This window comes from Protobothrops mucrosquamatus, unplaced genomic scaffold, assembly GCF_001527695.2.
Source record: "Protobothrops mucrosquamatus isolate PMUCROS unplaced genomic scaffold, P.Mucros_1.0 scaffold261, whole genome shotgun sequence".
Taxonomy (NCBI): domain Eukaryota; kingdom Metazoa; phylum Chordata; class Lepidosauria; order Squamata; family Viperidae; genus Protobothrops; species Protobothrops mucrosquamatus.
Window position 1 is genome coordinate 298,782 of NW_015386608.1, and position 24,161 is coordinate 322,942.

General features: G+C 39.7%; 1 protein-coding gene across 1 annotated transcript in view; it reads right to left on the minus strand.

The window, feature by feature from the left end:
• Positions 1–6,853: 6,853 nt before the first annotated feature.
• The window catches only part of BAHD1 (bromo adjacent homology domain containing 1), a 30,472-nt gene continuing 13,164 nt past the window's right edge, over positions 6,854–24,161 (minus strand). Inside the window, exons 3-6 of the mRNA XM_029283883.1 lie at positions 18,065–18,224; positions 11,765–11,841; positions 9,422–9,513; positions 6,854–7,316 (exon numbers count right to left, since the gene is read on the minus strand). Of these exons, the coding sequence (XP_029139716.1) occupies positions 7,127–7,316; positions 9,422–9,513; positions 11,765–11,841; positions 18,065–18,224 (519 nt within the window). The 3' untranslated portion in view covers positions 6,854–7,126. The remainder of the gene's footprint in view (positions 7,317–9,421; positions 9,514–11,764; positions 11,842–18,064; positions 18,225–24,161) is intronic.

Consider the following 24,161-nt stretch of genomic DNA (forward strand, 5'->3'; position numbering starts at 1 on the left):
GCAAACTGCAAGTTTTTGGATCTTGTGACTGTAGTGCATGGTGCGTTTGCTGCAAACGTACATTTGAACTTGTTGATTCAAGAACTGTTTGTCACAGTGTTTTAGTCTATCACGTTAGCACATCTAGTGTAAAAGTTGCTTTTCTGAGGAAATTGGCATGAGTAATTCATGATGAATGTCCCAAAGGTGCTTTTTTTTCCCCCAAAAGGTAACTGGACTTTCTTGTTGTTTTTTCTTTGAAAACATTTAGCTTCTTATCCAAGAAGCTTTTTTAGTTCTTGGATGAAAAGTGAAATATTTTCAAAGAAAAAAGAACCAAGAAAGTCCTTTTGCCTTTTGGAAAAAGCACCTTTGGGATAACCATGACCTGGATGATTGAGAATCTCCATAGTCATGATGAATGTTTAGTTTTATTAAATACTGATCTTTACGTATACTATAGGATATCAATGCTGGCAGCCAGACCAATAAGATTTTTTTGTTCTTTCTTTTCCTTAATCTTGTCATTTCATCAGGGAAGAGATGACTAATTGTTTGTGTTTGGCAATCAGAAAAGAAGAAAAAAACCTAAATATAACATGGTAAATGTGCAGTATAGATTAATCTTTAAAGAGAGAGAGAGAGAATTCATATTCTAAACTCTGCAAGGTTGAGTTTTAACACCAAGAATATAGCTTTTGAATAGGTATATGTAAAACGTTCATAAAGCAAATCTTCAGTAAACTGATTGGAATTTATAGATCTTTCTGAGTAAAACAATTAATAAGGTAATTACTTTGAAAATTTTGCATTTGTAAGAGATCAAAAACACGCAGCTAGCACTTTAATAAATTTTCTCTTTGTTTTCTCATCTACTCCCACTATTCTCCCTTGCCTCACCCCACCAAGGCAGATGATGGTTCAATCTTTCTTTTCAAGGAAGACCTGGGCTAAGGCTGACATATAAGCTGCAGAAATCTGGGTGACCATTAGATAGTAACAGAATTAGAATTTTCTGTATTCTTTTGTTGTTGTTGCAGAAATCTGGGTGACCATTAGATAGTAACAGAGTTAGAATTTTCTGTATTCTTTTGTTGTTGTTGTGTAATGCTGAGTTTTATTTAAAAGAAACACCTGGATCAGTCTGTTCTGTTGAATCATAGAACCATCTTGCAATGGAATGTTAGGGATAGATGTTTTATTTTGAGCTTGCAAAAACAAAACAAAACAAAAAACAGCCCACAGCGCGTTTTTTCTTTTTTCTTTTTTCCAGGAGCTCAGAGCAAAGGATTTCTCTTCCCTCAATCATAGCCCATCACCTCACTCATTGCATGACCCTGGCAACGATCAGTGGATTTTCTCAAGACAGAAATGAAGATCCGACAGGTTTCAAGCAGGGCCCAGTCTTTCTTTGCTCTGACCTTTCCAGATTAAGGGAGACAAGGTGTTCCCCAAAGTATCTGAGAGGCACCAAATTGGAGGACGTCATTTATTTCATGCAAAGGCGAGCGGTTTATTTATGTTCCTGCTGGCTCACCATCCATGAATAATAGCTGGTGACATTCTATTCAGTAAGAAACTAATTGCAGCAGAAATATTTCTGCCCATCAGTTGGGGCATTATTTATCCTGAGTGAAATTTTAAGGGATTTATTTTTTGCTTGTGTTGAATTCTCACACCTCCGATTAGAATTATTTCCTCAGAAATAGAATTATTTCTGTCCAATCTGAGCTGTAATGGTAGCATGTCCCCTCTAGAAATTCTGGGGTGTGGACTGCAGAACCACCCCCCTCTCTTGCAAAGTTGATAGTTTACACTGCAACTTTAAAACTGACAGATGAAGGGTGTTCATAAATGTTTCTTACATTATATAGCATTTACCTTCTCTACATTGAATTAATTAAATGAAAAATACATTTAGTTTTGGACCTAGTTCCGCCTCCCTTCTTTGATATGCAGATCCTAGCTCCATCATTCAAAGCCAAAGGAAGGCTCATGCAGTGGTGGGATTCAGCCAGTTCGCACCATTTTGGTAGAACCGGTAGCTAATTTTTTGTTGCCCAGGCCCAGAATGGACTTCCGTAAGCGGCATCCACACAGAGAACCGGTTGTTCACATATTTGAATCCCACCACTGGGCTCATGCCTTTAAAAATGAAGCACAGCATGTCAAGCAATGATTGCTCAATTCATTGGCTCCTTAAGTGTGTAAGACTGAGATGATTCTCCAAATTGCTATTCTGCCACCAGATGGCACATTTTTACCATTTAATTGCCTGTCTTTTAAAATCCCCTTGCTTTAACTGTCCTGGATAACAGAATGTAGAAATGCAGCTGATGTATTTTTGCACTAGCAAGTGGGGGAAAGTTGCATTTGTAGCGCACTGCAACAAAATAATGCCCTAACGTATCATTTTGGCTCCTAATAAGGACTTATCCTCATAAGGATAAGCCATTTGTCTGAAAAGGTATAGGGTTTCCTGCCTGAGCAGGGGGTTGGACTAGATGACCTCCAAGGTCCCTTCCAACTTTATTATTATTATTATTATTATTATATTATTATTATTATTATTATTATTATTATTATTATTATTATTATTATTATTATGGAGGATCATCGCACAGTCAGCTAGATGTTCAGACTGGATTTGGCATTTTGTCTACCTATCGAGTCCTTACCCAGGACCTGGGATAGGCAGATGTGGATGTTTGATGGTATTACAGATATCGTCGCAGGATGAAAGCAGTTCCTAGTAAGGCCGCCTTTTGCAATTGACTAATGGCGAATTTGTCAATGCCAATGGTGTGCAAGTGGTGCTCAAGCTGTTTTGGGATTGCACCCAAGGCGCCTATTACTATTGGTACTACCCTTGCTTGCTTTTGCCAGTCTATTTCTATTTGTAGGTCTTTGTATTTTGTTATCTTCTCCAGTTCTTTCTCATCTATTCTGCTATATTATTATTATTATTATTATTATTATTATTATTATTATTATTATTATTATTATTATTATTATAGTGAGAAGACAAGGCCAAGGAAAAGAACTTCCTCCTTGTTCCCTGGATGGGAAGCATCTTTTCAGTAATTATTTTACCCACACATTGGTAATAATGCAAAGATGGATCAATGGGAAAATATGTGGTTAAAAGGACTGGAATTTACATTGTGTTATGATCCCAAAGAATTTTTTTATAAAATGATGTCTTGTTGGTTCATGATGCCAGAGAAATTATCTAGAATGTATAAGGCACTTCAAATGTATGTCGGAAGCGTGAACAAGATGAAAGGACATTCTATCATGCTTGGTGGACATGTACAAAAGCTAAAAAAAAAATTGGATTCAAATACATACTTCGATAAAGAGGACTTTAAAGATCAATGTTCAATTGAAATTGTATTTTTTTGCTTTTTAGGATTAATGAATAAACGGAAAAAAAGCCATCGAAAATTATTTCACTGTATGATCATTGCAGCGAAATGACTACATACGGAGAAATGGAAAGATTAGCCATTATAAAGGAATGTTTGGTGAAGTGGATAGACTTTACTGAACTTGATACATTGACTTCTTTGATTAGAGAGAAGACAATTTTCTATATTTACTGATAACTCTTAGGGATTTTTTTTGCGTAAAAATGAAAAAAAAAATGAATTTGTGATCCATGGTTTTGATGATTAGACAAGAGAGGTTAAAACACATTTGTACCTATAACTGTTGTGAAGAATATCAGAAGCCAGAAGAGCTTGACAATTATTATGTGTTTTTCACTCCAAGAACCAGAGAGAAGACGGTAGAGATGTGCTGACACCAAGCAGAGAGTCCCCCTCCTAATATGAAATATTGTGTGATGAAAACGTGCATGGTGGATTTCACCCAGCTTTGAAGAATAAATGTATTTTATATAGCATTATTTTGTGAGCCACTTCAAGTATATGGCAGGATTACCCATTTAATTAATAAAATAAATGTGATATCTTTTCCTATTGCTGTGCAGTCTCACTGATACATACAGCCCCTGTAATAAAAACTAGACAACGGTTTTAGCTTTGTTTTCTAAGTCAATACAATTTCTCAAATTTATTTTTAAGAATTACTTCTAATATATCTTTTTCACAGAAGGAGAGTATAGGGAATGTTCTCATTCCATCTGTAAACACTGAAATACAGATCTGGGAAACAAGGGAAGAGACACAAAAAGTGCATTTTACAAAATTATCAACTAAAATATATTTTACATGTATTACATTTCAATTTAAATTCTACTGACTGCATTTTTTCAGTTTCAAAAATATTTCCATATCTAATAGATTAAAAAAGCATGAAATATTTTCATTGAAGATAAAGACATTTCAAATCATTTACATGCTGTCCGCAAACAGCATAAAACAACTACACAAATCTTTAAAACAATATTCTTGGCCTGAAGTAGATTCTGACAATTATCAGAAGCAGGGAAGGTTTGGGGTTTCTGTTCTCCAGAAAAGGGGCTCCGACCCTAATTTCGGAATTGGGTAGGTAACTTATTTTTTATTTCGTTTCTTTTTAGACAACTGTTGCTTTCCTGCCCGGAGAAGCCAGAGAAAGGAGGGGGAGGAAGTAGCCACAGAAATCAGGACATTATGAAGTTGCTCTGTTTCTGAAGCTAAACTTCATCTTCTTTCATGAGGGCAGGAAGACCACCCTGAATCTGGGTCTCAAGTCACCATGCTGAGGATTCCAGCCACCACCACACCAGGAATTCTAAAAAAAAAAATATCTTTTTGGGAGGAGGCTCTCTGGCACTAGAGTTTCTCTCCCATTTCTAGTTAAGAAAAAAAATAATCCCGAATCTGATTCTGCATAGATCAGATCTATGCAATCATCACCTGATCTCTGCTATCCAGCATGGTCAGACTCTTTCGTACACTCTCCAACCCACATCATTCAAGGACTGTCCCTTTATCTCTGCCTTTCCCTCTTGACCTGGCAAATGGAAGAACAGGCCATGGCTGCAGAGCATATAGTAATACTGTCCCCAACGCTTACCCATCAAACAGTTCCCTTCTCCAGGGTTGCTTTCCCTGGCATGAAGAAAAGTCGTACAGAATCTTCGGCTCTGTATCTGGGCCGTCACAAGATATGCTTTGTAGCCCTAGTTAACAAAGAGCCCTTCTGTGCGCCCAAGCAGCGGTTTTGATAAAGGGAGCCGCTACTCCGACACTAGCAAGCTTGGAAAATTCATGCGCAGCCTTAGGGTGGAAGATTCCTCCTCCAAGCATATTCCATGCCCATTCCTGCTGGAATGCAATCATCACCTGATCTCTGCTATCTACCATGGTCAGACTTTTTCATAGCTCTCCCCCATCGTTTCCCCTCTTTGGTATGTAGAGCACGTCTGCAGGTAACATTTGTGTCGACAGACAAGAAGCTGAATATGGTAGGGCTACTTTCTCCAGAACAGATATAGAGCACTGGTGGCCAAACTCTTGCTTCCAGCCTGAGGGTCAGAAGATAGTGCTAACTCTACTTGGAAAAAAATAACGATATTAAAGCCGTAGAATGCTTCAATAATAACTGAACACTAATTAAATCTCCCTCTCCCCTTACACAAAAGGAAAAAAAAAAGCAACTACATAGGTCCCTAATTCAGGTGAGCCACTCTGGCTGTCATCAGGTTATATGGACTGATACAGTGTTGATTCTCCTTTCGAATTAGTGCAATCTACAAATGGAATCCCAGCTGGGTGTTAACTGATTGGGTGGACTCTTCCTATGCTGTCCTTTGGTTTGCTTTAGAATTAACTGAAACAGTTTTGTGTTAAAGTTAAACTAAAGTATTCTAAGAGCTATACACATAAGGCAAGAGGCAGAAATATCTGTGAGAATCAAGTAGCAGTTTCTCAAAATGCAAACCTCTCATTGGCCAGTTCCTTTTGGAAGCCAGAGTCTCGCCATCATGGGGCATGTTCGTATGTCAGTGTTAAGATATTCTGGGGTGGGTGGGAGAGAAGAGAGATAGACAGGCAAAAAGCAGACTCAGTTGGGTTACGATGCCTGTTTCAAAGACTGACACTCAAGCACTATGCTATCATTTCTTAACTCTGGCTTCTAGCTCTCCCAAGTTAAATGAGTGTGCAAATCCAGGTTCTATGAGGACTGTATAGGAGAGCAACGAAAATGGCATATGGAAAGGAAAAAATGTAAATTACCTCTGCCCAAAAAAGGGCAGGCCTCTCTAAGTTTTTGGAGAGAAGAGATCAGTGTTGTAGCAGCTGTTATTTATGTCTCACACTGAGAACTTTTCAAGTGCCACAATATCACCCTCACCATTGCTATGCCCAATAAGCGTGATCTTTAAGGCTGGGCCTGTTTCCTGATATCCTGATTTTTATGACATTTATTTGGAAATAGGTCCTATCGATGTCAACGTAAGTTAATGCTAAGCAATTGGCTTAGAGCTTCAACCTTAGAAGGATATGCAGCTTTTCACAATGGCGTGAGGTGATCTATTACACCCTTCCCACTTTCTGCTTTGAAGCAACCAATTTGACTGGGCAACCACCCAATACAAAATACTTGAGTGTGGTCCTTCTCTAGTAGTATGTATGCAAAATATGAGAAGGATTTTCAGTATATTAATGGCTCCAAAACCAAGGTCTCATCTCCATTTTCAGTATTATACTAAACAAAAGCATGTATGTCCTTCTTTTTAGAAGGACATGGCATCAGGAACCTTTTTTATAGTTCGACTCACTTCTACACTGAAGTTTTCCTTCAGTATGTTCTACTCATCTCCAACAAGATTGGCTCTAGATTCAGTTTACTGGCTTTTATCCACTTTTATCCTCCCTTCCCCCCTCCCTCCAGTATATGAAGCTCATTGTACAGATATATAGATATAGATTTACAGAAGCAAGCACCTATATCTATATACAGACACACATTTCTTTATAGATATATATTTCCACTTATGCTTTTTATATGAAGTGCTGTGCTTTGAAGATCTGCCTTAACAGGAAATCTGCTCCCAGATGTAGAGGACTGAGTGCTTCGGGGTTGTTATGCAGTGCCTGTGGGCAGCACTCCACCGAAGGAGGCCCCGACATGGACAAAGAGCTTAGCCTGCCTTAATGGCCTGCTATCGTTGCTCACTAACCCCACAGCGGTGTTACTGTGGATTCTTCAAGATGCGTCCATGCCTGAAATCATAGACGTGACGGCAGAGAAAAACCAACTCTGGATCAGTGTCCTCTGGCACCTTGCGATGGGCAGGAGTGGAATACTCTTCAGAAGGAGGAACCATCACCGCTTTCTTGCCTGGAATCCCTTCCACGCGACGCTTTGCCAAGGCACAAAATCTGCAAGACAGCCAGGTAATGACGTTAGTGCATTCTTGGTTACTCTGACATCAGCAAAGGGATTTATCAAATTTTTATTTTTATTTATTTATTTAGTTTTTTCCAATGAGAAGACACTGTTTTCTATTCTAGCCATTATGGTTGCCTAGTGGCGAGCTGTGCTGTCTCTCATACCTGCGTGCACATAGTGAGAAATTCTCTCCCTGGCCCAAGCCAAAAGACTGCTGAGTCCCAAGCAAGCTATATGAGGAAAAAGGGAGCCATGAGCCTTTCTTCCTCCTTCTTTTCACTTAGTGACACACCTTCAAATCACTTGACAGTGGAACTTCAGCAATCTTTTGCTGTTTGCCCATCACCCAGCTGATTGACAGGTTACTGGGAGCCATGGTGGGCCACCTAGAAGGCTTCCAAGGGCTATATATGGTTTACAAGCTACTGTACAGTAGCAATAACAACAGCAATAGCACTTAGACTTACATACCGCTCCATAGTCCTTTACAGCACTGTCTGGGCAATTTACAATGACAGCATATTGCTCCAACAATCTGGGTCCTCATTTTACTGACCTCGGAAGGATGGAAGGATGAGTCAACCTTGAGCGAGTCAGGATTGAACTCCTGGCAGTGGGCAGAGTCAGCCTGCAATATTGCATTCTAACCACTGTGCCACAATCTTGCATTATGATAAAAGGCAAAGAGAACCAATCTCCCACAGTAGACTACATTGCTCTTTTTCTTGTAGATTTGGAGCTGTGGGTTCCAGATCTACAAAAGTTGGATCAGCATGTATTGGCAAAACATTTGAGAAAATAAGTGGGGGAAAAATAATAGCATGGTCCCATTGTTCCTTCCCATGCATCCTTACTCCAAGATCAAAAACACAAACATGTTTATTAAGACATTTGGATTTGGTACATATTATTCATTCACTTATTTATCTCACAGTTCTTGCACACTGACAAATGACAATGGACGTTGCATAGCAAGGTACATAATACAAAATATCAAAACTCATAAAAATACAGCAAAATCAACACTCATCCAGCTGAAAGGCCAAATAATTGGACTGGAAGGGTCAACTGGGTTGCCGTATGTTTTTTACTGCTCTGTCTTCAGCGGGAATAGGCAATCTGATGCCTCCTGTATATGCTGGATTACCAAACCTACAATCCTTGCTGAGGCTGGTGCAAAACATAGATCAATACTTTTAGTCATCTATGTGTGCATATGCTAGTTGGCACGTACAAAAAACGTCTGGAAAAAAAAATGCCAAGGTGATCTCATTAGGACACCTGTGAAAATGCCACAATAGCTTGATCGCAACATGCCAGTCTATCAATCATCTGTCTGTCTGTCTGTCTGTCTGTCTCTCTATCTCTCTCTGCCATTCTGGCCCAATAAATAAGAGGAACATTCAATTTGCGTACTGGACGAGGGGGGACATGATAGCAGTGTTCCAATATCTCAGGGGCTGCCACAGAGAAGAGGGAGTCAAGCTATTCTCCAAGGCGCCTGAAGGCAGGACAAGAAGCAACGGGTGGAAACTAACCAAAGAGAGAAGCAACCTAGAACTAAGGAGAAACTTCCTGACAGTTAGAACAATTAACCAGTGGAACAACCTGCCTCCAGAAGCAGTGAATGCTCCAACACTGGAAGTTTTTAAGAAGAGACTGGACAACCATGGTGTAGGGTTTCCTGCCTGAGCAGGGGGTTGGACTCAATGACCTCCAAGGTCCCTTCCAACATTATTATTATTATTGTGGATCATCGCACAGTCAGCCAGATGTTCAGACTGGATTTGGCATTTTGTCTACCTATCGAGTCCTTTCCCAGGACCTGGGATAGGCAGATGTGGATGTTTGATGGTATTACAGATATCGTCGCAGGATGGAAGCAGTTCCTAGTAAGGCCGCCTTTTGCAATTGACTATTATTATTATTATTATTATTATTATTATTATTATTATTATTATTATTATTATTATTGATGCCTCACAAACCACAACTACCAAGAGAGAGAGAGAGAGATAGCAAACAACCCGTCTTGTGGAACTCTCCTGATGGAGCACAGAGACCCTAAAAGAAGCTTGGTAAGAGCACCACCTACCTGCAGTACTCTGCAAAGGTCAGAACGTAGCACTTCTCCTCTATACAGGCCACACTGTTCTCGTCCTGGTGTCGGGATGCAAAGATCTCATTCTGCAAGAAAGTGCACAAGGGGATCAGAACATTTTTCCATCGCATGTTTTTATCTGTGGTGTGTTAAAAGTATGTATTCTTTATTTTTATGTGCTCTTTAGCTTACACCTTTAAGCTCAGTTCTGCCAAGAAGTAGGTCAATTGTATTAGGAGACCAACATGTGATGATTTAGACATTGATGCTTACATTTTCAAGTCATATATAAAGCAGAGTGTGGATTTTTCGTTCACCTTCTGGAGTGTAATCTTCTGAGCCTATATACTAAGTGAGGCAAACTTTTGGTTGCCGAGATGCACATTTTAATCAAAGAATATATTTATTCTCTGAAGGCCCCAGGGATTGGGCTACTAGTGTTGGAACTAATGTTTTATTAACAGGGATGGTTTAAAAGCAAAAAAAGATATGTCAAGGCTACTGGAGGCAATATTAGTCTCTGTTTTTTAAATGAGATACTACACCAGGGGTAGGCAACCTTGGCTCTTTTATGACACGTGGACCTCAACTCCCAGAATTCCTGAGCCAGCTTGGCTGGCTCAGGAATTCTGGGAGTTGAAGTCCACGAGTCATAAAAGAGCCAAGGTTGCCTACCCCTGTACTACACTAAGTGTACAATTAGTTGACTTCTATGTTATAACTTAGCAATAATGAACATAGTTGTTTGTTTAGTAAATGTATATCCTGCTTTTACTTCAGGTGGTATCTATAGCATTCCTTCTTCTAAATTTTCTTCTCACAGTTGGTCTGAGAAATAACAACTGGCCCAAAGCTACCCAGTGAACTTTCATATCCAGGGTAGATTTGAATCCTGAACCTGGCTCTCTCTAGTCCTATCCCAGCACTTTATAGCACATCAGGCTTTTTGAAGTTTAAGTGCATACATTTAGTGACTAATAATTTCCACCTCACCTAAGTTCCTTGGGTGTAGGGAAAAGTAGGTGGATGCCAGTACTTATTCTCATTAATTTATGAGATACTTTGCAACAACCTATCAATGCATTGTTATAAAACCATTATACCAGGTGTTTCATGTGTGCATGAAAAACCAGCACTTTAAACAGCATTTCTTTGAGGGAGCCAAGAAAGAAATTTAATTGAAATTGATTACATATTAGTATTTATATTTTATATGTAATGTCAAATATCTAGCTGAAATGAAAGTCTGCCAGTTCAGAAATATGCATAGATATTTCATAGCCCTCAACTGCCTATTCATTTGCTTAAATACTGGTAATTTGATCAAAATAAGACTTCATTTTCAAGTAGCTCTTATATTTTAATTTCTGGGAATCAATCTGACAATACTTCAAATTAATTATTGCCTTTTCTTCAAAGTTCTCACTCCCTGAAAGCTCAATTTTAAACTAAAAGGTGACGGCACTCATATTTTCACTGGGTTAGTCTAGAAATTTTAGATCTGAGGGCATCAAAGATGGTTGGATCATCCTGTCAGAAGGTCATTGTAGTTGGAATTACATTTAATATCAGGGATAGCTAGTTGGGGAGAAGGGAAGAGGTGAGAGTGTATGTTTTTTGTTGCTACCGAAAAAAGCAATTTTCCTACATCCTTAGTCTTAAAAAAGGAAAAGAACATTTAGATGCATCATAATGATAGAGAACCTCTGCATTTATTGTGCTATAAAACTCTAATCTGGAAAAGTAGCATTGTAACAATATACTGTAGATCTTAGCAGGGAGGAAAAAATCCAGCCTTTAAAGATAACCTTGCAGTTTTAAAAGCAAATCCTTCCATAGCTTTCGGTGTCTTAAAGTGAAGGAAAGCCAACTTTACAATAGGAGCAAGAACTATTCTGTAACAAATTCACAGAGATAAAAGGACACTTTCGCTGTAATTTAGGATTGTTTATAAAATTATGGATGTTTGGGGTGAGGTAATGGAAAGTCTTTAAATGCCTTGCCACTCAAATTACTTGTCAACTTATTCCAGAGAGCAGCTATGTTAGTTTGGTACAGCAGAAACACCCAAAGCAATAAATGTGTTAGTCTTTAATGTAGTCTTTGCTACTTTTTCCAGCTTATGAAACAGCAGAAATATTCCCATGTCTAGAAAGAAGTGGCCCAACTGTAAAATAAACACTAAGCATTTGTAAAACGATCCTCCTTTTATTTGCAAATAAGTGGTTGAAGGAGGATTAGAAACATCAGAACCATCACAGAACCATCAAGCAGCCTTTCTGGACTCGTTTTAATGTTCAGGACTTCCATTCCTGATCATCATGGCCGAACACTCACCTGATGCATGCTAGAATTACGGCCTCCCTGAGTGTGCTCTGGTCTATAGTACCACAGGAGGCTCATCATCAATTCCCCTAGAAAAGAATAAAGTGGTTTTTTAAAAAAATACTCCAATACACCAGCATGAAGTCAGAATATAAAGACAGTCTGCTTACCTTTAATAGTGGTCATTAGTGCATTCAAATATATGGGCAATGCACCCATGCATAACCAACACTAGAAGCTGGTGAGAGCTGTAGGGGATGTTTTTAGTGGGAAATTCTCACCTAAGTTTCCCCAGACTGAAGAATAAAACAGGTAGTCTACTTGAGGCAAGGGTGGTGTGCGGGTTGTATAAGCAAACTATTATTCTCATAGTTCCTTGTGCAACACACATATGAGTAAGTGAACTGAAGGTGGGTCATTGCCCACAACGAAGTTCCAATTCTAATATCAAGATAATAATGTTTAATGAAGGCCACACGGTCCACAACTTCTTGCTGGTTTTAAATGAAATTTAACAGCCCAAGCTCATCGCATGAGGAAAAAGGTTTAAAATGTTCACCCAGCCTCCCACCCCTACTGAGGGAACAGCTCTTGGAGTTGAAGTAGGAAGGTGAGGGTTACATGCAGTTTTTGGATTTCTATGATGTAGAAAGCTACAATTAGGTGGTGATTTTGCAAAACACAGACAATGAGAGAATAAGAAAGGTTCCGGAATGGGACTTAGTGGACCACTGATTGGCCAGGAGGCAAAGGCTGTAGTAGAAGAAGAGTTGGTGGACCATGGGATGGCAAAGAGGCTTTGCAGAGTTATAACTGTCATCTATTTGGCAAACCATTTGCAACGACACTGAGAAACTCTTCATGGGCAACTCACCTCACAGAAGCAGTTGAGAGGAAGGGTGAAAGGAAGCAGCACAGCCAACATAATTGGCCAAAGTGTGAGTGATGTCCGGGAAGCAAAGGGATTGCTCCTTAGGCATGGACAGCAAAAGAAATTAGCTTGGAGAGAAAGGCTGATGGGAGCTTTGTGATTTTTTTTTTAATGAAATCGTTACATCAGAAATAGAACTGATCAACACTCAAGAAATGGGGAGTGCAAGCTGAAGTAACTGATACAGTTTTAAAGTTAAGAAGTTGTAGAACCGTTGTTTGAATTTTGCAATCAAACAGGAAAAAAACAAGAGACAAACGATGAAGTGGTGATTTAACAGGGTAAAAGGCAATGAGATCATTGATAAAAGAAGAGAACACCAAGCAAGAAACGATCACTTCTATATGGCAGGCAAAATGGCTGCTAAATACGTATGTATAAAACTTAAGGAAAGTTTTGCTGACCTCACCCCCCAAAAAAAAGTAGAATTTAAATGTACACTGTGATGAACATTGAAATATTCCAATGGCAGAAATACAAGTAGAAAAAGAAGCTTCTTTATTAGTATAAACACTGTTTGGTCAAGTTGCGTGACACAGTCCTTACTTTTAAAGAGAACTGTAAAAAAAACCATGCTGCTATCTGAAGGGTTGTTGGGTCAGGCTATTAATTCCCTTCCTTGTCATGGGTTGGGAGAATCATTTGTGGATTAAACACCAATATCCTAGATTAGTTGCAACATGAATGAGGAGTGTGTTCTGCATTTTTGTTGATTTACAAAAAACCCTGGTACACCTGATTCCAAAACACAGGACTGTACATACTCGAAGAATGCCAAAAATTCTAGATGATTAACATAATAAGAGCAAACAGGTGGCATCCATATTCATTAATTTGGAAGCTTTTACAGTGGGTAATTCAGCTATGATGGGGATGTCAGTTGTGAATCTTCAGAGAGGATTCAACCCTACACGAGAATGAAGTGTAAGCTGGACACAGGTGACAAAGTCAGCTTTTCAGTTGATGATTGTGGGAGTTAAAACTGAGAACAGTTAAATACAGAAAGCTTTGTGCACTAAATCCTGAAATAGAAACTGCCATAATCCACTAGTCGCGGTATTTATTGAACCAGCTGGGGAAAGCTCACAGCATTTTTCCAGAGTAGTCTGGCCAGTATGAATCTAGAATTGCGCCTATGAAGGGAAACGATACAGCAAAATGCAAACAAGACATCTCAAAGCCTGAGAGATGGAGAAGATGAAGAGTTCTGTTTTGAAAGATGAATTAAAAAGAGCAACAATTGTCTATGACAGATATAGTTAGATAATGAGAAGACGGAGATGAGTAATCATGGTACACCTTAGGAACTAAAGAAAAGAACATCTATTGAAAAATATTTCCTGCATTGTAACTTTTGTAATGTGAGAAGAGGCATGTTGTAATCCAATTAATACAAACCAATTTTAGTAAAGGCAGGAGGTTTTGAAGAATCATCAGATAGATTTTTTTGATCACAAAGTGAAGTGTTTCAGTTTCTTAAATTCATCTTTTTTACCATCTCTAAAGAAACCATTGAAGTAAAAGCTTTGAAGTCTAGAATACATGTGGCTGACTTTACTGCAAACTTCTGGAAGATCTCAAGAACCTTAACATGAAGAATAAGGGAGAATGACAAACAAATCCTAAAGGAGATTGTACTACTTACTCAAATTATAATAAGAACCCAGGAATCTGATGTAACAGCTTCCCCTTCAATACACTGGATTTAGTAAGCCTGAGATTTGAGAAGCATCTTACAATAATAGAATTTGGTATCAAGTGCTAAAAGAGAAGATAGTATTAATACCCTTAAATTTCCTGCAGGTTCTCAAGGCACTTTGATATTAAGAAAATAAATTCTATTGAGTCAGGAGAAGAATGAAAGAGTGAAATATGTGGTCTGATTAAGTGGAAGAAGTGTCAAAGTAATAATTTTCAGAATTTGACTGAACATATGCAGGCAAAATTTGAAGGTATCAATGGTGGTGTCCAATGGAGCAGAGTGGTAGAATTCACACTGAAATCTGGTCTCTAAATTATGCCACTGGTCATATTACATGGAAGGATAACAATGCCAGGAAGAAAAATGGAGAAACAGGATCTATACTAGTCTATATAAAAATCCTTCATCAGATGAGTGTATTAGTAAGAGTTGCGTTCCTGGGAACTCTTAGTGAGATCAGGATAACCTGGACTGAAAAGAACACGATTTCTTGGCAACTTGTCTGGAGTATTAAATCTCTGTGTTAGAAAATCATTCAGATTCTATCAAAGCTGGAGGCAAGGAGAGGGCTATGGCAAATGAATCCTCTCAAGTGATGCAGTTGAATGAAGCCCAAAAGAGGACACATAATCATATAGACCAGGAGTAGGCAACCTTGGCTCTTTTATGACTCGTGGACTTCAACTCCCAGAATTCCTGAGCCAGCCATGTTGGCTCAGGAATTCTGGGAGTTGAAGTCCACGAGTCATAAAAGAGCCAAGGTTGCCTATCCCTGATATAGACCATCAGTATCAAAGAGGGAATTTTGTACTGAAGACTTTTTTTAACCAGGAAAATCACTGGACAAATGACTGGAATGAGAAATTCAGTAACCTGCTTGAAACAGTAAAAAATGTATGAGATCAGCACACAGGTTGAGTCTGAACCCGTATGAGTGGTTGGCACTGAAGATCAAATTGGAGCTATTGATTCTGAAGTGACTGGCATAGTTTCCAATGTCATAATCTCTGAAGCCCAAACAGATATGAGAATGACCTTTGCATGTAAACAGAGCCCGGCACTTGGGCAAATGGTGTTTTTTCAAGCTTACTTAACAATCAAGACAGATTTCTATGAACCTATGAACCTATCGTAGTCTTAGCAGACAGAAAAAAAATGATTGTTGGTAGGGAGCAATTTGTTAGCATAGCTTTTGAAGTGTGCCTTTGCTCCACATCTGCAGAGGACTCCTTCAAAGCCTTGCCTCAGTGAAAGATGCAGGGGAGCAAGCAAAAATAATAAAAACAACCTCTGAATCATTAAGCACATTTTTGAGAAGGGAAGAATCCAGATGATGCTATAGCGCAGTGTTTCTCAACCTTGACAATTTTAAGGCATGTGGACTTCAACTCCCAGAATCCCACAGCCAGCATTGCTGGCTGTGGAATTCTGGGAGTTGAAGTCCACATGCCTTAAAATTGTCAAGGTTGAGAAACACTGCTATAGCGTCAAGAAGGAATGGAGAACATTCTCAAATGTGGACTGGATGTTAAGTTTCGAAAGAAACCATCTGCAGTTCTAGAAATTTCCACCACCGACTCTCTGAAGACTCATCACCCATGTGTGTGATGCACAAAGAAGAGAGATCATGCCACCTCAATCCATAGAAATGTCAGCCTGCTTTGCAATTGAAAGAGATGTTAACGTGAAGTGAGTGCCCCGTGCCAACCTTCTAATTTTCTTTTTGCCCCTAGCTTTACTGGGCATGTTTGCATTTTTAAAATATGTGGAAATAACTCTGCGATCGTGAACTGATTCAAATTCAGCAACACAAACTGCCTGCTTGCGCTGCATGTTAACAGTATAGTCCCTTCCCCTATATCCTTAGCTATGGAGACATGTCCTGTATAGTCTAACTCAGTGGTTCTCAACCTATGGGTCGGGACCCCATTTGGGGTTGATCGACCATTTCACGGGGGTCGCCAAGCAAGGCTGTCCGCCATTTTTTCCCCTTTTTCCGGCGGGTGCCTTACCTCCCTTGAGCTGGGCCAGCTGGTGGTTGGCCTGCTCTGTCTCTGCCACTTGCCAGCTACGCCTCGGCCGGCGCACGGGGCAGAACCACGCATGCGCGGTGCTCCCAGGCAGGGAAAGTCCTCGACTTATGACCGGTTTAGTCCTCGACTTACGACCAGTTGGGGGTCGCGGCATTAAAAAGGTTGAGAACCACTGGTCTAACTGGCTTCAGTGACAGCATTTTAAAAATGGCCTATCTACTTTCATCAATACTACAATTCATGGAGATCCCTAACCACTAAACCAAATGGTGAAGGAACCACCTATATCCCCAAAATATTTTTATTTCTTATTTCCAATTCTCTGGCAGCATGGCCTTTATTTAGTACGACCGTATGACAATCAAGTAAACAGAAATCAAGTTATCTTCCATTTCTCAGATGACTACAGAGAATGTTAGCCTAATTAGACGTTCAAGACATTCTGGCTGTGGAAATTTGTGGGAGTTGCTGTTTCTGATGTCAACTTGGCAAAATCAGTGCAATGGTTTCCAGGGTGTATATCCCCAATTATTAGAACCAATGTCTAAAGATTCTTAGGAAATAAATTAAGCTGAAAAGCTTCAAAAAGATTCCACTTTGGGATATTTTTTTGGGGGGGGGGTGACGTATGGGTGACTACTGACCAATTAGATGTAATTATCTGCTGCAAGAGACATAGGCACTTTTGCCCATACAAAATCTAATTCAGGGACAGTGGCTGATTACTCTTGCCTTCATTTCAGAGCAGAAGGCTCCAAATGCCTTTAATTTTAGTAGTAAGGCACCTTCTTGCCAACTGAAAAAAAGAGCTGCACTGATTTTGCCAAGCTGACATCAGAAACAGCAGCTCCCACAAAATATTTCCACAGCCGGAATGTCTTGAAACTCTAATTAGGCTAACATTCTCCATAGTCTGTCATCTGGGAAACGGAAGATAACTTGATTTCTCTTTGCTTGATTGCTCTACAATAGTACTAAACAAAGGCCGTGCTGCCATAGAAATGGAAATAAGAAATAAAAATAATTTGGGGATTTAGCCCATATTGGGCTAATGGTTAGGGATCACCATCAATTGTATTGTCCCAATTCAAAAGGCAACTGGACTTTGTCTTTTTCTTAAAGACGTTTCGCTTCTCACCCAACAAGCTTCTTCAGTTCAGTTCAGTTCTTGGATGAGAAGCGAAACGTCTTCAAGGAAAAAAAACAAAGTTCAGTTGCCTTTTGAAAAAACACCTTGGGACAATCATGACCTGGATAACTGAGAATTTCTATAGACATCAATTGTGTTATTAAAGGGGATGATGCAAATGAAAGAAAGCTCCACAGGTTGCCAATTGGACTTCAAGGTTAATTTAACTTCCTATCTTGGATCTTCCTGACCTGACCCAAGCTTGCAAGTACTACCATCATGGATACAGAAGAGTTGTCTGAATCATTTATATGCCTTTTACATTCTAGGGATTTCTGTCACACTGGGGACAGGGAACGAGATGCAGGATGATTTTTCAGACACCCCCTGTGCCCACTCCCAACTCCACAAATCTTTTGTAAACAAATACATCATTACACAGCTAATATCCATCATATAATTGGCCATCTCACCTTGACAGCCTGTTCAAGAGAGAGCCCATTTCTGTGCTCAATACCTGTTTTGGGGTCTTCCCATAGAGCGGATATCTTAGCCACATAAGGCATCGATTTCTTCCGTGGCCCCGATTTCAGAAGGACTGTATCCCGAACCCGAATGATTTCTCCATCTCTTTCCACGGCCTGGTAGCTCTTACGAACAGCTGGTTCTGGCTCGTTCTGCAAATATTGACAAGAGAGAGCGCCAAGAAAAGGAGTGAGTCTGCAAAAACAATACTAAGAAACAGACATCAGCATCCTCCACTAATCCACCTACGCCAAGTAGACAGCTTCCTGCCAAAAAAGGGTGTCTTTATTGCTAAAGAGCCCGTGGAGAAGACGGATCATACAAAACAGCAGGATGCTTCTCTCTTCCCAGCGGGTTAATTTCAGAAGCAAAACATGCTCCTCAAATGAAAGGTAATGATTACTAAAGCCGGGAAGAAGAAATATTCAAGTCACTTTACTTAGTTTAGATTTATTTTAAGGATAAAAGGCCGGCCAAAAGGGGAGCTTCTTCATGCCTGGCTCTGTGGGAGACTGCAGGGCTAATACCCCCATTAATGCATTTTAACCTGTCTGGTGTAGAAATCATTATTGTGAGTCCACTGATACTGAATTGCTCCTAGCTGCAAAGTTAAATGATTAAAGGACCATGCCCACTACACTTTTAAATCCTTATTTGCAGGTTCCCAAGATGTGCATTGAAACATTTGTTTTGCCATGTGAGAATTGTTGCCAGATATTTGTCCTGTTAGAGTCAGTATGGTGTAGTGGTAAAGGTACAAGGCTAGGAGTGTAGTGGTAAAGGTACAAGGCTAGGAATCGGGAGGCTATGAGTTCTAGTTCCACCTTGGGCACCAAGCCAGCTGGGTGACATTGGGTGAGTCATTTTCTCTCAGCCTTAGGAAGGAGGCTAAAACACTTCTGAAAAACCTTGCCCAAAAAAAATGCAGAGACTGATCCAGGCACTCCAAGGATTGAACAGAAGGAAAAGTATAAATAATTGGTCCGCTGTAGATACTATTACCAAACATCTATGTTTGGACATATGTGGATATTCCCACATAATGAAATGTTTTAATGCTATGGTATATCTTTGCTCACACACACAGTAAAAATCTATACAAAATGTGTGTTATAGTTAGAAGTTTCAAAATGGAAAAGTTGATACCAACTCTAGCTACATAGTCTGTACTTAAATGCACACTTTTATATAGATTTATCCATAGATAACAGTTCTCCCTCTCTCACTGCTATTGTACATTTCTAATATGTTCCATGTGTTACCAGAAAAAGTATGTTACACCATATTTCCTGTGCTTTTAGAATTCCTCTGAAAATAGGTTTTTAGAATGTTTACAATAGTGTGGTCACAAAATAAAATGGAATTGCCGAAATAAATCTGTGAGAAATAAGTTACCAATCCTGGTATTCAAAGTAATGAGATCTGGAGTAAAAATGATGCTCAAAGAAAGAATCACATTCTGGGAAAGCTTATTCTCAAACTGGAGAAAATAACCCTGTAAAAATTTAAGATTTATGTCAATGACACTTCCTCAAAATCACTCCCACACAGTTTCCGGACAGACATCGGTATGAAATACTGATGTGAGATGCACTCCCCACCACTACCACTGAAGTTCCAGCGACCAATGCCATTTCTGTCCCATGATCAAGTATGAATCCTGATGGAAAAATTTCATCTAGGAATCTCTTGTTGCTAATTTCTCACCACATGTTTGAAGAAGGAAAGAGATTAGAATCTAGGCAAGAATTCTCCTAATGGGAGACAGTAGATTAGATTAGATTAGATTAGAGTAGAGTAGAGTAGCTTTATTGTCACTTTAAATGTACACTAATCGGCATACATTAAATTGAAATTTCATTGCATACAGCTCTCAAAGGGTCACCACTACCACCCTTCTTTAAGGCAGGTGGCATTATGCCTGCCCCAAGATGATCTCTAGGAGTTAGCTACTTACCTCTCCCCATGCCACCAAAAAAAGCCAGAAAGGACATGCAGGAAGCAGATTTAGTATTAAAGAGGATTCAATCTACTTCCTTGGGCTCCATAAGATCAAATGTATTCTAAGTAGCAACACCAAGCAATGCCTCACTCTCTGAAATGGACTCTCCCCATCCAGCATCCACACCAGAGCAGACAGAGGTTACTTTATCTACAAGGAAACTCTCTAATTTATGCACTGTGTCTGCAGGGAATTTGTTCTACCCATCCTTTCCTAAAAGATTTTTGGTCACTCTGAACATAGTTGCTAGACAGAATCAATGGATACAATAACTGCAGAGAAGACACTTGCTCTTTGCATCACCACGGAGGGTTCTCAAAACATGAGTTCTTACCAAAGTTTGGTTATGGTTTCTGGGTTTTGGCCACAAACATTTTTTTCAGTCACTTCATTTCCCTCAACTCTTCAGAAAACCAAGAAACTGTCTGGGACAGTGACTGGAGAATAGGAATAGGAATAGGAGTAGGAGTAGGAGTAGGGGTAGGGGTAGGGATAGGAATGGAATGGAATGGAATGGAATAGAATAGAATAGAATAGAATAGAATAACAGAGTTGGAAGGGACCTTGGAGGTCTTCTAGTCCAACCCCCTGCTTAGGCAGGAAACCCTATACCATTTCAGACAAATGATTGTCCAGTCTCTTCTTAAAAACTTCCAGTGTTGGAGCATTCACAGCTTCTGGAGGCAGGTTGTTCCACTGATTAATTGTTCTAACTGTCAGGAAGTTTCTCCTTAGTTCTAGGTTGCTTCTCTTCTTCATTAGTTTCCATCCGTTGCTTCTTATCCTGCCTTCTGGCGCTTTGGAGAATAGCCTGACTTCCTCTTCTTTGTGGCAACCCCTGAGATATTGGAACACTGCTATTATGGTCACCCCTAGTCCTTCTGTTCATTAAAGTAGACATACCCAATTCCAGCAACCGTTCCTTATATGTTTTAGCCTCCAGTCATCCTAATCATCTTTGCTGCTCTTCTCTGCACTCTTCCTAGAGTCTCAACATCTTTTTTACATCATGGTGACCAAAAAAAGCTTCATGGGAGTAGCCTCATTTATTACTTTGGCTAGATCTGTGCTTTATCTACTACTATGTCATGAATGGGTATAGTCTTATTCTGCACAGACTTAGCATTTACTGACAGAAGTTGGATATCAAGGCATATCCACAGGAATATAATTTGTAAAACGTGGCCATGAGTGCCAAATAGAAATAAAAATGAGAGAATCTGAACTGGAAAAAAGATTGCAAGGGCTGAATTTCAGAAGAAAGAAGCATAAATAGAAAGCACATTGAATACAAAGTAGTCTTCCACCTACATCCAAACCAACAAATGGACCTCGGAGTTCTGTCTTTTCCCAGCACCGTTGCAGTCATGTGATTAAGATTTGGTCACTTGGTAACCAATCTGCACTCACAATCAATTGCAGTACCTCATGATCATGTGTTTTCTTTCCCTGCTGCTTCTCAAGAAGGGCAATGTGGATGCTAGCAGGAAAGATTGCTAGTCGCTGGAACGTATCTCTCCCACCCATGTACCCTTCCCCCGCCCCATCACACTGACATTTATTTATTTGTTTGTTTGTTTGTTTGTTTATTTATTTGCCACCCATCTTGTATCAAAACATCTCTGGATGTCTTACAATATTAAAATCCTGACAGATAAATATTTCTAAAGCAATAAAAATGGAAATCGCAATCAAAATAAAATTAAAAGATGGGGAGGGAGGGAACAGGATACCGGGGGGGGGGGATAGGGTTGCCTCTTAATCTATTAACCACCAGGTTAATAGATTAACCAGGTCTTCAGGCTCTTGCAGAAGGTCAGAAGGGTGAGAGCTGATCTCACCTCAGGAGTTAAGATGTGCCAAAGGACAGGAGCCACCACAGAGAAGACCCTTTTTCTGGACCCTGGTAGCTGGAATTCCTTGACTAATGGGGTCCGCAAAATGCCTTCTCTGCCAGCACAGGTGGGGAGACCAGTCCCAGAGGGGTGAAATGGTTATGCTGACCATAACTACCTAATGACTATGGGAACTGGTTAATGACTGCAATCATGACTGCAGGGATTGCCGTTGCTAAACAGTGTGGTCACATTTTACAATTGCATTGCTTAACAATGGAAATTTCACTCCCAATTGCTCTCTTAAGTCAAGGACTATCTCTAAGTGATTTTATAGAATACGTTGTTCTATAGGGCAGGGGTCCACAACCCCCGGTCCATGGACTGGCACTGGGCTGTGGCATGTCATAAACTGGGTCGCACAAACAAGCGAAGCCCCATCCACTGGATGCAGGCCGCACATGAAACCACGCTCCTTCCGGTCTGTGGAAAAACCTCTCTCCACGGAACCGGTACCTGGTGCCCAAAAGGTTGGGAGCCGCTGTTGTAGCGCTTTCCTCCAATCGCAGATTGCAGAACTCCATTAAAGTCCATCAAATGATCAATTATTTAGGAGATTGTAACCACAGTAATTGTCTCATAAGCCATTTTGAAGTGTTTACAGAATTTGAATATACGTAATTCCAATGTTATATTTGGTGGCAAAATGGGTGAATACTAGTGCTGCAGTTTTAGAATGTTTTTCAGATTTTTGGAGGATTTAAAGAATAAGAACAATAACAGTGTCTCTAGCTCCCATTCCTTTAAACTTCCCAAACCCCAAAGCACTAGTTAAAAAAGGATCATTTTTCCATTCTGTTTCAAAGGTATTATAGTTAAGAATTGTACCAGTTGGCTCTCAGCTGCCTCTGATTTTCATTCCTATCTACACAACCCACAAAACAAACAAATAATTGGGACACAAATATTTTTTTCTCTGGTTGCATCATCAGACAGCCTTCTGAAGGCTTTCAGAAATTGGTCACCTCTGTCTTTGCAGGAAGTTTTTTTTGTTTTTTTTTTAAAGATGTAGTTGTGGACAATCACCAAACTTTACTAAATTTTTAAACAGGAATTGTACTTTCTTAGGCTTCAGCTTTTTAAAAACATTTTTAATCTTGCCTTTATTATTTTTATAATATCAATTTATAATATAGATTTATAAACTGTTTATAATTTACAAATATTTCTATAGTATATTTCTATACTTCTATAATTATATTTATACATTTATAAAATTACTGTAAATTTATATTATTATAAAATTATAATAACTCTGGGACCGACATGCATAAAGAATGACATGCTGCTCAGAAATATCCCTGCTATCAATGTGGCCCAACACTGGGCTAGAACTCTATAATTTTTTTATTAAAGATTTTAATCTTTTTAAATTTAAATTAATAATTTCCTCTTTCTAGTTCAGTGGTGGCGAACCTATGGCACAGGTGCCAGAGGCGGCACTCAGAGCCCTCTCTGTGGGCACGCGCGCCGTCGCCCCAATCCTAGGCCTTCAGCTGGGTTTTATAAAACTTTTCGCTTTTGCACACTCCGCCGCAGTGTGCAAAAAAAAAAAAAAGTTCAATCAGTCAATTTCAACTTCTCGCGGGAAAAAAAAAGATCTTGCAAAGTTGGAATTGATTGATTGAACTTTTTAGTCCCACCCAGTCTGCCATTACCACCGCAGCCACGGCCAGCCAATGGGCCACGCCCAGCCAATGGGCCACACCCACCCGGCACTCGATGATGGATAAGTGGGTTTTGGGTTGCAGTTTGGGCACTCAGTCTCTAAAAGGTTCGCCATCACTGTTCTAGTTCCTGAATTTCTGACATGAGAGACGAGATTGTTTTAATAAATAACTCAAGGCAACTATCATACCTAATACTCCTTCCTACTTTCTACTCACTCTTAATTTCCCTAAAACAATAACCCAGTTAGGTTAGTTGGTCTGAGAGAGAGTGACTGGCTCAACATCACCCTGAGGGCTTTCATGCCTATGGTGGGATTAGAATTCAGCCTCCTGGTTTGTAGCCCGATGCCTTATTTATTTATTTATTTATTTATTAATTGTATTTATATCCCGCCCTTCTCCTTTCGGACTCAGGGCGGCTTAACCACTACACCAGGCGTAGGCAACCTTGGCTCTTTTATGACTCGTGGACTTCAACTCCCAGAATTCCTGAGCCTGCCATGAAGTCCACAAGTCATAAAA